Consider the following 16,840-nt stretch of genomic DNA (forward strand, 5'->3'; position numbering starts at 1 on the left):
AGTCCTTTGATTGTTAAATCAGTAAATGTAAGCACTGGAAATCCAATCAGGCCACTTCTTAGTATGTTAATATTATTACTGTTCCAGGAAATAAGTAGAAGAACTTCATTTAGTCAACAGATTTGCTCCTCATCCATGTGCTGAGTATCCAGAGTAGATCACTTCGTTGTTTTCAACATTGATGTACAGTCAATCCATATTTTTAAGCAAAGTTTATGGAGCACATTTTATCTATCAGTTTTAGCTGTTTTATGTTTGATAACAGGTGATCTTCAAAAGCCCTGTGAAAAGTATGCCATTAACAATCGATTTGACAGATGAGGAAACTGAGGCTCAGAGAGAGTTAGTAATTTGACCAAGGTCACTCAGCCCAGGATATATCAAAGTCTGTCTTACTAACCATGCTCTTAACTATTATATTATACTGTGGCAAAGTTTTCTTATTTGGTATTTGCTTACCTGTGTGCAACTTCCAAACTCACAATTATTTTAAGTCATATTCATTCTCTCTAGCTATTAGAAAACCGAGTACTCCAGAGCTTTTAAATGTGTGAGAACGTAATTCGAGAAGCTCTTGAATATCTCCCTGGTCCACAAGGTCTTTCCTTTCTAAATAAGAATTTAGATACATTTTCTCACTCTCTACCAATTTTCATTTAGCTCCTTCATGAATTGCTTTAACTAATTAGCTAATCAGTTGTTTTAGCAGCCCATAGCTCTAACAGAGTCTAGGATGTGAGAAACTCATGAAGCTGGCACTGTAATTGTTTTCAAAATCTCACAAAACATTACTCTGCCTAAAAGTAGCATTGGCATGTCATGTGTTAAAAGAGGTAGCTCATCACAGTGTAGAGATCTTAAAAAGAAAGATTAAGTCACATGATGCATGATTGCTGTAGTATAAAGGTCAAAATTCTTACCACCTGAAGGGAAAAGATTTTTCTATTTACCATCTTGTCTTCTTTGTTCTCATAAAAAAACTGGCCTTGGTGTTTTGCCTGTTTTTTTCAGTATCCAATCACATCTTAACACCCCAGCTTCCCTACCAAAGTCTCAATATACACTCATAACACACTAAATTTAGTTTATGAGTATCAAATTGTACTAACCCTTAAAAACTCATTAAGGGACGCTTTAGAACAAAAGAGGGCTTCCCTGATGGCTCAGCAGTAAAGAATCTGCCTGCAATTCAGGAGATGCAAGAGACTCGGGTTCTATCCCTGAGTTGGGAAGATCCCCTGAAGGAGAAAATGGCAACCCACTCCAGTATTCTTGCCTGAAGAGCCCATGGACAGAGGAGCCCGGTGGGCTATAGTCCAAAGAATTGCAAAGAGTTGGACATAACGGAGCAACTGAACACAGATACCTAGGACAAAAGAAAGTCTGTGGGATTGTACCCCAGTGGTCCCGCACTTTCAAGTAAGTTCCAGTGAGGATTCACTTGGCCTCCCAATGGACCGTGGACCACATTTTGAGATTCATTACTTGAAGGTCACCAATTATTTCTCATCAACAAATCCAAGAACCTTTCCTTGGTCTGCATTTTTCTTAACCTTCAGCAGCATCCAGCAGTATTGACAAACCTCTTTCACAAACTGCTCTTGACTCCACAGCACCATATACTTGATTTTTCTTGAACCCTGCCACCCCTGTAAATATCCATGCTGAAATCAAGGCCAACTAACAAAAACAGTGGTTGAGCCTTTTTGCCTTTTGTGGGTGTGGGCAACGGGGTGCAATGTAATGTCTAGCTTTGGTGCACCATGTATTGGTGTTTGAGGGGGACAAGAAATAGCATCTCCCTTCTCCTGCCTGAGGAAGACAGAGGAAACAGACCTGTGAAGATACAAAATGTAACTTTATTGCTGATGGAGCTGCTGGACTGTGACTTAGGAGCATGACAGTATACTTCCCTGCCTGCCTCTCCTTCTGTAGCAGATTCACCCACCAGCCACAAGAGTACTGGGCAACTGGGGCCTCTGGAAGGGACAGAGTCTTCCCAACTCACTTTACTATTTGCAAAGAGTATACCAGGTTGTATTTACAGGTAAGCAGACCCCAAAAGGAAGTACAGAGCTACATATGCCCCAGTGTCTCATTCCAAGTGCACCAATTACATATCACTTACCCTCCCCTGGGGAGATTGAGGAGGGGAGGAACCAGGAATATTATATATTTGAGATGCCACCATACAGAATAAAACATCAGGGTTGGGGAATAGTGTTTCCTCCTAACATTATGGGAAGAGAAAAGGCATAGAGACATGGCAGTTATAGCATCACGTTAAAATGGATACATATTTGTATGATTATATATTAGATATATAATATATATTAGATATATAATATATATTAGATTATATATTAGATATGCACATATATATATGATATATGTGCATATTAAATTATATTACCTACATGTTAGAAAAAAGCTAACACTAAAACACCACAAGCTTTATTTCAGGGTGATGGAATAAACTATTATGAATAATATTTATTTCTTTTTCCTAGTTCTTTTAAGTTTCTAATCTCCTATCATGAGCATATTTAGTTTTTATAATTAGAAAGATAAAATTTAAAACTCTTCAAATTAGTCACAAGAAATATACACACTGATTAAGTGCTGTTTACAAACAGTATAACACACAACTCAGGAAGCTGATATTGATTTTGTGCATTAGAAACAAGTTTCAAAGAATTGGTTAGATGAAATAAACTGATTCTTCCCCCTCCTGAATGGTGCAGTAGTCAAAGTGTGTGTGCGTGTGTGTATGTGTGTGTGTGTGTGCGTGTGTGCTTGTGCGCGTGTGCACGTGAAAATCAAAGCCCACCAGGCTCTGCTCTCCATGGGATTCTCCAGGCAAGACTACTGGAGTGGGTTGCCATTTCCTACTCCAGGGGATCTTACCGATCCGGGAATCGATTCTGTCTCTAATGTCTCCTGTTTGGGCAGGTGGGTTCTTTACCACTAGCACCACCTGGGAAGCCCCGACATTGAAGCCCCACCCAATTACAGTTTTCAACCTTTGAACAATGTGAAGATTAGCTGAACCGACCCCAGTCTTCAGTTGCAAATCCAAATGTAACTTTACAGTCGGCCCTCCATACCTGAGGTTCTGCATCCTTGGATTCAACCAACCCTTGCTTTGTGTAGTGCTGTGGTGCATATCCAGTGAAAGAAATGAGTGTCTAAGTGGACCCATAACTTTCAAGTGAGTACTACTCATGGGCCAAGCATAGTAACTACACAATGTTGAGTGTGATGAGTTACATATTCCTTCACTTCACAAAGAGTTATTAAACACCTACCAAGTGCCAGGCACTATTCCAGGTCCTGAGGATATAACAGAGAACCAGAAAGGCAAGTTTCCACGAGGGCGGTGCTCACGTTTTAGTGAATGCATGCATACTAGGTCGCTTCACTCATGTCCGACTCTGTGACTTTATGGACGGCAGCCCGCCAAGCTCCTCTGTTCATGGGATTCTCCAGGCAAGATCACTGGAGTGGGTTGCCATGCCTCCTCCAGGCTCATTTTAGTGAAGGGAGGTATATAATAAGCAAACAAACAAACAAAAAAAGAAGCAAGAAACTACAAGATAGTGAGGAATGCTATCCGGAAAATAAAGCAAGGTGATGTGATAGGGATTGGCCAGGTGGGACAACCCCTCTGAGGAGACGACACTTAACTGAGAGCAGAAAGATCAGAAGGACCCACCATATAGTGCTGTTGAATGACTATCCAGTGGGCAGGCAGATGCCATGGCCATGATGCGGGAATGAGCACAGCTTGTTGAGGAGCTGGAAAAAAGGGTGGAGTGACTTGAGGGAGAGATATGAGATGAAATTTAGAAGGAACGGGAGCCAAATAAAGTAAAGCCTGGTAAGCCATGTAATTGAATTTAATTCTAAATGTAATAGAAAGTCATTGGAGGATGTTAAAAAAGAAAGGAAGCTGAGCTCTTTGGGAAAAAATAGATTTAAAAATGGATAGAGAAGATTAGGAAACTATAAACGAAATTTTGTGCCGTTTCCTGTCTGAAACAGTTAAGAGAGAACATATCTTATCTGAAGCATCGCAAAGAATACACTGACAGAACTCAGAAGATAAATGAAGATAATAATAAAACATACTTTACAGAATCAAAATCACACTAGAAACCAAATAATTAGATTAGATTCTATTGAAAACATAAAAACACAGAGTAGACCTGAGAAATTTTCGATGAACTAAAGATAAAGAAGTGGTAAGAGAAAACAAGTACATAAAGTGGTTAAAAAGAAAGAATATAAAATTGTATAATTAGTATCCTTAAAGTTGAACCAAAAAATATTTAGAAGAAAGATCATTCGGATGTGTAATAGGAAGAAATACTTCTGAAACAAGACATCTGGGATGTGTAGACATCAAGAGCATACTATGTTGCAAAAACTATCAAATCAAAGAAACATCCTGGTGAAACTTTTTAACTTTAAAAAATAAAGATTACTATGAGATTGCAGGCAGAAAAGCAAATTATCTACAAGACAGGCTGGCCTCAGGCCAGAGCATTTTTCACAGCAATTTTCAATGCCAAGAGGCATTGGAATAACAGCAGCAGAGTTCAAAGGCAAGAAATAAAAATGGGGATTGAATCAAGAAGTTAATATTCAGCCAAGTTGTAATTTATTGTTAAAGGCACCATAACTACATTTTCAAACACATAACATGGGAGGAAACATAGCGCTTATGAAGCCTGCTTTAAAGAACCTACTTGATAATGAAATACGGCTAAATAAGAGATACATCAAAATAAAGAATTCAGGAATGGTATGCCCTTCTAAAAAAGAGCTGATAATGATCTTGACTATGAATATGTAACTAACACTATAGAGCCTTAAAATTTTTAATTACAGAATATATTCGTTAGTGTAAATAATGCTAAAACAATCCCAAGGGCTTCCCTGGTGGCTCAGATGGTAAAGCGTCTGCCTACAATGCAGAAGACCCGGGTTTGATCCCTGGGTCGGGAAGATCCCCTGGAGAAGGAAATGGCAATCCACTCCAGTACTATTGCCTGGAAAATCCCATGGACAGAGGAGCCTGGTAGGCTACAGTCCATGGGGTCGCAAAGAGTTGGACACGACTGAGCGACTTCACTTCACTAATGCAATAAAAGTTTGTTTTTAACTCATGTTGCTGTTTAACAAGTGTTGGATGGGACCCCTGCTTCATGCAGTGATCAGGTCCTATGCATCTTCTTTTGTATGGCTCCATAATTTTATTACAGTCTTCAGAGTCATGCTGGACCCATACAGCTTATAGACAGGGAACAGAGAGGGTAGAGAAGACTGCCTCAGACTGAAAATGTCACTTCACTTTAATTTACATTAATTGGTGAGCACTATTGCATGGCTCCACCGAGATATAAATGGGCTAAGATACCAGGAGGAAACAATAGGTTTAGTGAGTAGTCTCTATTACATAAAAACATAAATATCATCAAATATAACAATACAAAAATAATAATGTAATTATGAAAACTGGAAAATGATAATTGATGGGAAGAGATGTACATTTCCTCACTTTTCATAGCAGCAATTAATAAATATTTGTTGAAGTTTTCAAATCAAGAAATAAAGATTTAAATATATTATCATGCAATATGTATATTATGAACATAGGCACCTGAAGAAAAAAAATTCAGAATGACCAAAAAAGAAAAAAAAAAAAAAAACCACTTAACAAAGGACAGAAAACTAAGGAGGTATAGAAACAAATTTTAAAAGATAGCATAACATAAAACACATTTAGATCTACTAAGCCACTTCAGTCGTGTCCAACTCTATGCAACCCCATAGACGGCAGCCCACCAGGCTCCCTTGTTCCTGGGATTCTCCAGGCAAGAACACTGGAGTGGGTTGCCATTTCCTTCTCCAATGCAGGAAAGTGAAAAGTGAAAGTGAAGTCGCTCAGTCGTGTCTGACTCTTTGCGACCCCATGGACTGCAGCCTACCAGGCTCCTCCATCCATGGGATTTTCCAGACAAGAGTACTGGAGTGGGGTGCCATTTAGATCTATTAAAATAATAAAAGTCAAAAGGATCAGCTAAACTATAGTAAGAAATTATTAGGTGAGACTCAAAATATTATATTTAATGACAATATATATTGTAAATACAGAAGTATATTTGGATATATTTAATAAATTAAATATATATTAAGTGGAATAAAGCAAGCTATGGACAATATGTGTATTTTAATCATATTTGTATTTAATAATAATAAACATGGTATATAATAAATATACATTATTTTACATTCTATACACATAGAAAATATTTGCAAGAGTACACAAGAAATAGCAATGTTGTGTCTGAGGATTGGAATGAAAAGTTAGGAGAAGGAAAGCATGCTTCCATTTTTTACTCTATATCTTTCTGTAACTTAAAATTTTTGTAATATGAATTTTTATTATTAAAATGTAAACAAAAATAACTAAAGTTCAACATAGAATACTGTCAGAGAACTGAAAGATGCAAGCAAAGGGAAGGGAAAGAGAGGTCATGGAAATCCGGCAGCATTATATTTTATTAAATATGGAAAGAGAAGTAAATTTGGTTGTGGATGAGGAGAGGGAAAAAGTTAAGTTCAGTTTGAGTAACCTTGTGTTTGAAGCATAAATGGAACAATCAGGTGGAAGGCTGCAGGTGTAGGACTCTAAGAAAGGTGGGAGCATGAAATATGGAAATAAAAATGGTTAGTGTGTGAGTGACAGTAGAGGACAGCTCAGGGAGTTAGAAGAAGGGGTTGAGTGATGGTATAAATTCCTCCAATAGGTCAGGGTTTTCTTCTCTGTTCAGAGACAGAGAAACTTTTGCTTTTGTTCTTGGGAATCACTTGACATTCCAACTGCTGGTCAAAAAGGGAAAACTCCTTGCCAAGAATGAGCTTAGAGATCCTGCGGAGCAGTGAGCACACATTAAAGTTAGAAAGGGGAGAGTGGAGTCTTCCTGACAGGCTTGGTCCTAAAGGAAGCTGGGATCATTTGTGGCTGTTGGGAATTGAAACTGGACTTCTTTGAGGGCTTTGAGGACATCTCTTTGGCCCTCCTCTCCCTATTAGGGTCATTGGAGAAGGAAATGGCAACCCACTCCAGCGTTCTTGCCTGGAGAATCCCAGGGACGCAGAGCCTGGTGGGCTGCCGTCTGTGGGGTCGCACAGATTCGGACACGACTGACGTGACTTAGCAGCAGCAGCAGCAGCAGGTGTGCTCCTGACTCTTACTGGGGGTGATCAGATGACAGACCAAGCTGCCTAATAGCTTCAAGAGGTGACGAACATTTAGAAAACCGACCCCCCCAGGCAAAAATAATTCAACTGCCCTTTAAATATAAATAACTAAAAGCCAGCCACATACTTACAACTTAAACATAATGCTGGTACATAAATTCAGGTGCTGCATTTTAATCAGTTTCCTCAAATTGATTTATATCTAAGACTCATAGGCTTCATATGCTTTAGTAGACTGTCTAGTGACCAAAGAAAGAAAGTCATATTACACAGGGGTATTTCCTTTGTGGGAAGAAGTAGACCTGGGGGAGGGGACATGGGTCCCAGATCAAAGGAACTGACTCAGGAATCTCTTTGCAAGGCGGAAGCCCAATAAATTTAAATACAAATAGAGCTTGAAATCTTTGAATTTTTACCATGTTCAATTTTTTATATGTTTAGATATTAATAATATCAATAATAATACTCAGTTGTTTGGGATAGTAACTCTATTTGCATCATTCATTACTGTGAAATGGCTTAACATTTGCACTTGAAAAGAGCATGGTAATTTCTTTTAAACTTAAAATTTTCAGTCATTTGTATGTTAAATAATAGAAATGACCAAATGGGTTTAGAATAAGACTGAAATATATCTTGCACTGTTATATGGTAACTTTGAAGTTGTGACACTGTTATTGTCATGGAAATTTATATTCTGTCATAGCTGTTATGATCTAACAGAATAGGATGAGAAAAAGCTGTGTGTTTCTAGCATCTCTCCAGAAGGAAGAAGTAACATATATTCTCTTATTATAAGAAGTCATATTTATTTTCCCTGAAATAAAATTTTCATTTTGCCTAGAACCCTTTCTTTTCCTCAAATTGTAATTGTATATAATGTCAGGCATGTATTAGGCTTTCCGATACATCTTTATTGTTGTTGTTTATACTGTATTTTAGCATTACTGTTTCATGGTGAATAGTCAGAAATACATGCATGTGCTCTGAGATCAGTTCAGCTTTTCACAGGCAAGCAGAGAACTGAGGTAAATTATTCAAATATTTGATCCAATGAACCAGATGATTGGAGTTTTAACCAGTTACTTCAACTCACTTCTTCATTTTAGTTAAGGAGTCTAAAATTTCTGTTTCAAAGGCACAGTTTTACCTTCTTGGAACGTTGCCATCTTGAGTGATTTTAAATCTTGAGTTCCCATTTCACATCCATTTGCCATTTCAATCTGAGAAACTTTAATACTGTTTCCACAGTTACAAGCCTCAAGTTAATCATGGCCCTGGGAATTGAGCTCTCAAGTGTGTACCCAACCCCCTTGGCTTGCAGTTCTCAGCATAGACTGTTGGCTCCAAATCATGCCCATGGGAATCAAGGGCTGTGCCTGCTTGCTCACCCTGCCTGACAAACACTGTTGGTGAGCCAGAAGTCGGTGGTTCCTCATCAGTGTTTGCAGTAACAGAGGAACCCATCTCTGGGCTTTCCAAAGGAAGGGGAGTAAACAGTCTCCAATACAAGGTCCAATATCTATTGGCAGCTTCCACAGCTTTGCAGAGCTGAAAGTAAGCTGTTAGATAAAAGGAAGTCTCTGTTTCTCAGAGCCACCAGATGGATTTAGTTTTTCTAATCTTTTGGATTTTCCATAAAGCATGTTTTCATAAAATATAAAGTGTGCTTAAAAGTATTAGTTTTTTCTCATTACTGCATTTCTATATCCTACTCATCCTTCAGTTTTACTTTCTGCATCAAAGTGTGTGCATTCAGTCACTCAGTCATGTCCGACTCTTTGTGACCCCATGGACTGTAGCCTGCCAGGCTTCTCTGTCCATAGGATTCTCCAGGCAAGAATACTGTAGTGGGTTGCCATTTCCTCCTCCATGGGATCTTTCCCACCCAGGGATCAGACCCGCATCTCTTGTGTCTCCTGCATTGGCAGGTGGATTCTTTACTACTGTGCCACCTGGGAAGCCACTGCATCAAAGTATATTTTTGTATATAGGAAACATTTTTAAACCATAGAAAAGCACAGAGAATAACATAACAAACAACTGTGAATCATTGAATGGCTTTCGTTTGATTTTTTTTTAAGTGTTACTGATGGCATTAATGTAGCTTTCCTACATACTCCCAGCAAAATTCTCCTTTTCCCCTCCCCAGAAGCAAGTTGTACCTTATAGTTGGGGTTTTGGATAGAGTTTTTCAATAGTTCTTCCCTTTTCTGGATTTCTGGTTTTTTTCCAGGAGTCTTCCAGCTACCTAACATGACCAAGCTCTATGGCCCCTGCCCCTATGCATGTGTTAAAAGACTCTAAGGTGCAAAAGCAGTACAGACTTCAGCTGGGTGTACATTTTGATTGGAAACCATTATACTTCTTCTGACCTCACCCACTCCGTTTGATTTCTGTGTATGTGTGTGCGTGCATGCTCAGCTGTGTCTGACTATTTGCAACCCCATAGACTATAACCTGATGTGAAGAGCTAACTCATTTGAAAAGACCCTGATGCTGGGAAAGATTGAGGGCAGGAGGAGACGGGGACGACAGAGGATGAGATGGCTGGATGGCATCATCCACTGAGTAATGGACATGGGTTTGGGTGGACTCCGGGGGTTGGTGATGGACAGGGAGGCCTGGCGTGCTGCAGTTCATGGGGTCGCAAAGAGTTAGACACGACTGAGCAACTGAACTGAACTGAACTGAGACTATAACCTACCAGGCTCCTCTGTCCATGGAATTCTCCAGGCAAAAATACTAGAATGGGTTGCCATTTCCACCTCCAAGGATCTTACTGACCCAGAGATTGAATCTACGTCTCCTGCATCTCCCGCATTGGGCAGGCACGGTCTTTACCACTGCACCACCTGTAGCAATGAGTATTTGGTCCAGTTTCCAATCACTTATTTTGTACCAACTTTATGTATAGAGAAGTTACTATTTCCTAACAAAGCTATAAATTATTGAAGCAGTATTAATTCTTCTTCCACAGCAAACTGGGAGAAGGTCCTCTAAGAGTTCTTACACTCCAGTAGATCACACTTAAAGCCAATCGCTTAGTCACAAAAGTGTGTACATAGACCTGCACCTCACTTTATAGAACAGATGGTATTGCAGTCGTCTAACAGTTACCATTAATCTTCTATGGTCAAATCAGGGAATTAAGCATTATAAAATAAGAAATGCCTAAAGGTTTAGTTTCCCCACTTTGCAAAGCATCTATTTCAAGTGATTATGATGCATTTTTGAAAATACATAGTTAACTAATTTTGAATGTATTAACAGCACCCATGGCTTAAATTAAGGATGTAGTATTAATTGCATACCTTGGTTTACATTTTAGGAATTTTTAAATAGTTGTCTTTTTCCAAAGCTATTTGAAAATTAAGAGTGCTTGCCCAAGCAATTGAATAAGAATTATTTACCTTAGACTGAATTATCAGTTCCATTGATTTCTTTACCAGAGTTTGAAAACGCATCATTGCAGCTCATTCTTTTGCCTTGCACTGGCGGCAAATTGCTCTATAGAGAAACTGCCAAGTCTGGTGTTATGGAACTTACACAGAATCTTCCTCTCTGTGACTGTGTGTGAACACAAATTAAAGATGTCCTCTGGCTTGGATTACTGAAATGTACTTGGCTGCATGTTCCATTCTATCATCTGGACTTAAAGCAAAATAAATCAGTACACGTTTCAGTGAAATTCTTTGTGAATTGATCATTCATATGAACTCTTGATTATAACTAGACAAATCGCATTGTTATACAATGTACCATCTTCTTAACTAACACCATTTAAAATTTCACGTAAAATGTCCCTATAATTTTATCTCCATGAAAAATGAAATAAAGCACCACGACTGTGAATTTCTTAGAGTCACAGGAATTTTTGTGGTCAGTCATCCATCAGGAACTGAATGTTGAAAATCAAAGATTTACTATAATTTGAATTTTTTATTTTCCAGACACTGCAAATGGATGTAAACAGGCTGAACATAACCTTGCTTCGGATATTTCGCCAAGGAGTAGCTGCAGCTTTAGGACTCTTACCCCAGCAAGTGCATATCAATCGCCTCATTGTAAGATACCTACATTTTGCATTTCCAGAGTATAAGCTTTGATCTTTATTGCAGGGCTCAAGAATAATGAACAATAATAAAGAACACCCATGCTGTAGTTTTATGGCCCATGAACCAAATCTGGCATAACACTTGTTTTTGTCAAAGAAGTTTTATTGTAACAAACCATACCCATTTGTTTACATATTGTCTAAGGTTTCTTTCATGCTACAATGGCAGAGCTGAGTATTTGTAACAGATCGTCTGTCTAAATTGAAAGTTAAAATATTTGTTATCTGGTCCATTACAAAAAATGTTTGTCAACTTTCTCATAGTTCAGCACTAGCTACCCTGGTAGGTATAAATAGAAAGGCCCTGAATACCTGTCTCACCAACCTGACACTCCTCCCAAAATATTCTCCCTAAGAGAGAAATGTTTTCTATCAGGTAAGACTCTGTCTCCAGACAGCATCTATTAAAATCCCTTTAGATATAAGAGGATGAAGGATAGTGAACACATAGGCAGAGGATTTTGAATAAAGAGTGAGTAAGAACCATCCTTAAGGACAGTAGTCCAAGGAAAATGCAAGCATAGTCTTGAAAAGTCAAGGGAAAACTTGGATGGGTAATTGAAGTGGGACGAAGTAAGCCCAAAGGATCTTTTCCATTAGGCCCACTTTAGACCTATCAATCACCCATATCCTTTCTTTTCCTCCTCTCCTCAGTATTTAGGGACCTTGATATTATCCAACTACATGTTCCCATCTGTACTTGAAGGTGGGTGTGAGCAAATGCAAAGAAAGGCAGATTAAAATATTATGATTTTCTCTTTATAAAAAGCATATTATCAAAGCTTCCTGTGAAAAGGGACTTTGGAATAATCTTTTACAGTTTTAAAGTTGTTCTTAATTTCTGCTGCCTTAGAAACTCAAGCAAGGACTTCTCATTCTCCTTGCCCTAAATTCTTAGGCTCCTGCTTGGGCTCAGTTTTATACTGCATCAATATCTGCATTTCCACGTATGGAGAAGAATTTGCTTTTAATTTTGGTTTAGAATAGTTATTTCTTTTCCTTTTTCCTGTGTGCCAGGTGAATTACTTTCATCCCCATAATAACTTTTATTCTGTGAGTCAGCTAATCTCTGGGACTAAGACTTTTTAAAAAACAAAGTTTTTAACAATGCCATAGAAGAAGAAATACAGCATTTCCCATTATCTTGAAAGAAGTTATTTGTATCCAGAGTGTACCTTACTCAAGTGAGAAGTGAGGTACTATAGATGTCTTAGATCTAGATTTTATATATATATATATATATATATATATATATGTACTTAGATATCTTAGATATACTTTTATATGTGTAGATTTAAAGAGTATAATGGCTCTTTGAAAGGATAAAAGAGGGGTTTGCCACACCTAGAGAGGGATATGCATATCTTCAGAGAATGTTAGCAGCATGTATGCATGTCTGTGTCTAAGAGTAGTTTTTGTAATAGTTTGAGTTATGATGGAAGAGGGTGTTTGCTATGACCAGTGCATTCTCTTGGCAAAACTCTATTAGTCTTTGCCCTGCTTCATTCCGTATTCCAAGGCCAAATTTGCCTGTTACTCCAGGTGTTTCTTGACTTCCTACTTTTGCATTCCAGTCCCCTAGAATGAAAAGGACATCTTTTTTGGGTGTTAGTTCTAAAAGGTCTTGTAGGTCTTCATAGAACCGTTCAACTTCAGCTTCTTCAGTGTTACTGATTGGGGCATAGACTTGGATTACTGTGATATTGAATGGTTTGCCTTGGAAATGAACAGAGATCATTCTGTCATTTTTGAGATTGCATCCAAGTACTGCATTTCGGACTGTTTTGTTGACCATGATGGCTACTCCATTTCTTCTAAGGGATTCCTGCCCACAGTAGTAGATATAATGGTCATCTGAGTTAAATTCACCCATTCCAATCCATTTTAGTGCGTTGATTCCTAGAATGTCGACATTCACTCTTGCCATCTCCTTTTTGACCAATTCCAATTTGCCTTGATTCACGGACCTGACATTCCAGGTTCCTATGCAATATTGCTCTTTACAGCATCAGAACTTGCTTCTATCACCAGTCACATCCACAGCTGGGTATTGTTTTTGCTTTGGCTCCATCCCTTCATTCTTTCTGGAGTTATTTCTCCACTGATCTCCAGTAGCATATTGGGCACCTACTGACCTGGGGAGTTCTTTCAGTATCCTATCATTTTGCCTTTTCATACTGTTCATGGGGTTCTCAAGGCAAGAATACTGAAGTGGTTTGCCATTCCCTTCTCCAGTGGACCACATTCTGTCAGCCCTCTCCACCATGACCTGCCCATCTTGGGTGGCCCCATGGGCATGGCTTAGTTTCATTGAGTTAGACAAGGCTGTGGTCCTAGTGTGATTAGATTGACTAGTTTTCTGTGAGTATGGTTTCAGTGTGTCTGCCCTCTGATGCCCTCTTGCAATATCTACCATCTTACTTGGGTTTCTCTTACCTTGGGCGTGGGGTATCTCTTCATGGCTGTTCCAGCAAAGCACAGCCACTGCTCCTTACCTTGGATGAGGGGTATCTGCTCACCGCCGCCCCTCCTGACCTTGAACATGGAATAGCTCCTCTAGGCCCTCCTGCACCTGTGCAGTCACCGCTCCTTGGACATGGGGTTGCTCCTCCCAGCCACCGCCCCTGGCCTCGTGCATTGGGTAGCTCCTCCCAGCCGCCGCCCCTGATGCTTTTGAACTGTGGTGTTGGAGAAGACTCTTGAGAGTCCCTTGGACTGCAAGGAGATCCAACCAGTCCATTCTGAAGTAGATCAGCCCTGGGTGTTCTTTGGAAGGAATGATGCTAAAGCTGAAACTCCAGTACTTTGGCCACCTCATATGAAGAGTTGACTCATTGGAAAATACTCTGATGCTGGGAGGGATTGGGGGCAGGAGGAGAAGGGGACGACAGAGGATGAGATGGCTGGATGGCATCACTGACTCGATGGACGTGAGTCTGAGTGATCTCCGGGAGTTGGTGATGGACAGGGAGGTCCGGAGTGCTGCGATTCATGGGGTCGACTGAACTGAACTGAGTTATAATGGCACCTGAGGAAGCACAGTATAGTGATTAAGAGCAAGTGCTGTGGAGATAGACCCAGAATTCTATTTCATTTCCAGTTTGGCCATGTCCCAGCTCTATGACCTAAGGCAGGTTCCTTAGGTTCTTTCATTTACAACATGAAATGACCATAATACCTCTGTCCTGGAGGTAACAGCTTTAAGGCACAGGGGAACATGACAAGTACAAAACAAGGGTCTCTCCCTACTGTCGTTGCTATTAGATCATAAACTATTTGAATTATTATCCACATCTTTCACATCAGCATTATGTGATATCCAGTTGTTTTCTGTTGTTTCTGCAAACACAGAAACATTTTTTCCTGGATTGCTAGCTGTCCTCCATTTTATACCTGACTGAACGTCTGATAAATTGCATTCAAAGAAAATATTCTTTAAAAAAAAGAAAGTTTTCTAGCAAGATAAAACCCTGTGTACTGAAAAGAAAAGCTAACCACAATTTTCTTTGTAAGTGTTTTGTGTAAGTTGTGAAAGAGAATCTATCAGTGACAGCATCATTTTGTGTAGCATTTGTTTTTTATGGGTGTGTGGCACATCAGCCATTTATGGTAAGAAGTCCTCTCACCCTGCCTCAGCAAATGAGGTCAGACTAATAGGAAAGTAACATGATATCATTGCATAACACATGCATTTCTACCGAACAATAGATCTTTAGAGTGTGACATATTTAAGGTGAAAAACAGGATCAGGGAAGTAAGTTCAAAGACAGCATCACCTTCCTTAGTTAGTTCAGTCTTCACATTAATGCAAGTTATAAGATGGGGTGATGATGTCAAATAATTGTACTGTTAAATCAGATTTTGCTTAGTTCATTCAATTTTAAAATACTTCTTTAAACACAATTTCTCAGGAAACATCTGAACAATGTATCTCAAAAATTATAGTATCGAATAGAAAATAAACCAGCATCTAGTGAAATATAAAATTAGAAAACTAGACATGTTAACTCATTGAAAGAAGGCCATTTGAAGATTTGGGACTTTGGGCTGGTAATTTTAAGTGTACAAGAGAATACTTAATAAAAGTGATCTCCAAGATACCATTTAGGACTCTAAGGTTCTGGTTTTCTTTAATATTTCTAGAGGAAAAGCAAAAAATATTTTCCAAATTTGCTTCACATGTCTACTAACATATACAAATAATCTGCTTTTACTAGGAAAAGAAGAACAGTGTTGAACTATTTGTGTCTCCCATAAATCGGAAAGCAGGATTTTCTGATGCTCTGCCATCTGAAGAAGTGCTGCGTTCACTCAATATCAATGTTTTGCATCAGAGTTTATCCCAGTTTGGAATTACAGACGTCTCCCCTGAGGTAGGTTGTTGCGTGGAATATTTCATTTAAAATTTGCACAGTTAGTGTGACACAACCCAATTCTAGGAGACTTTGAGATGAAAGCTGTTGATTGTGTGTTAACTGATAATATAAAAATCTCCCTGAGGGTCAAAATTCTCTTCGCTCTGTGTATTTTTATTCCTTAAGGAAGTTCATTTTCATATCAAAGTTTCACTTTTTGACACTTTCTTCTCCAGTCTTTATGGCCTTATAATTTATTTTGACTTATTCAACAAAATGTCCAGAAGAAAAGTCATTTAGATATATTTGTCAATTGATTGCTTATTACTGAGCTGTTCCAAAAAACACCCTGATATCTTTCCTCCTCGACAGTTTTGCTTCTCATTGTTTTTGCCATCAAATGGTCAATTTTCCCCACTATTAAGTGAAAGTCACTCAGTTGTGTCTGACTCTTTGCGACCCCTTGGAATTCTAAATAAAATAAATGTATTTATTTTAGGCTGTGCTGGGTCTTTGTTACTGGACATGGGCTTTCTCTAGTTGCAACGCCTGGACCTGTCATTGCGGTGGCTTCTCTTTTTGGGGAACACAGGCTCTACGTACATGGGCTTCAGCAGCTGTGGCTTATGGGCTCTAGAGCGCAGGCTCGGTAGTTGCCGTGCACAGGCTTAGTTGCCCCAAAGTATACGGATCTTCTCAGACCAGGGGTCAAACCTTTGTGGCTTACACTGGCAGTCAGATTCTTAACTACTGAACTACCAGGGAAGCCCACATGTATGTGAAAGTGAAGTGAAAGTCATTCAGTCGTGTCCAACTCTTTGCAACCCCATGGACTGTATAGTCCATGGAATTCTCTAGGCTGGAATACTGGAGTGGGCAGCCTTTCCCTTCAGGTCTCCCGCATTGCAGGCAGATTCTTTACCAGCTGAGTCACAAGGGAAGCCCAGGAATACTGGAGTGGGTGGCCTATCCCTTCTCCAGTGGATCTTCCAAACCCAAGAATTGAACCGGGGTCTCCTGCATTGCAGGCGGATTTTTTACCAACTATCAGGGAAGCCTACCTTGAAATTAATATGAAATGTGGTTTTGCAATTGGTGA

At 39.2% G+C, this 16,840-nt stretch overlaps 1 protein-coding gene across 4 annotated transcripts in view; it reads left to right on the forward strand.

Moving 5' to 3' along the window:
* PTPRR (protein tyrosine phosphatase receptor type R) overlaps positions 1 to 16,840 on the forward strand; it is a 274,630-nt gene that overhangs the window by 139,161 nt on the left and 118,629 nt on the right. For 3 of the 4 annotated variants that reach the window (XM_019960806.2, XM_070789283.1, XM_070789284.1), the window contains 2 exons: positions 11,223 to 11,336; positions 15,604 to 15,759. In XM_019960806.2, the coding sequence (XP_019816365.2) occupies positions 11,223 to 11,336; positions 15,604 to 15,759 (270 nt within the window). The remainder of the gene's footprint in view (positions 1 to 11,222; positions 11,337 to 15,603; positions 15,760 to 16,840) is intronic. The other variant, XM_070789282.1, reaches the window with a different exon arrangement.

The sequence above is a fragment of the Bos indicus genome, chromosome 5 (genome assembly GCF_029378745.1).
Source record: "Bos indicus isolate NIAB-ARS_2022 breed Sahiwal x Tharparkar chromosome 5, NIAB-ARS_B.indTharparkar_mat_pri_1.0, whole genome shotgun sequence".
Taxonomy (NCBI): domain Eukaryota; kingdom Metazoa; phylum Chordata; class Mammalia; order Artiodactyla; family Bovidae; genus Bos; species Bos indicus.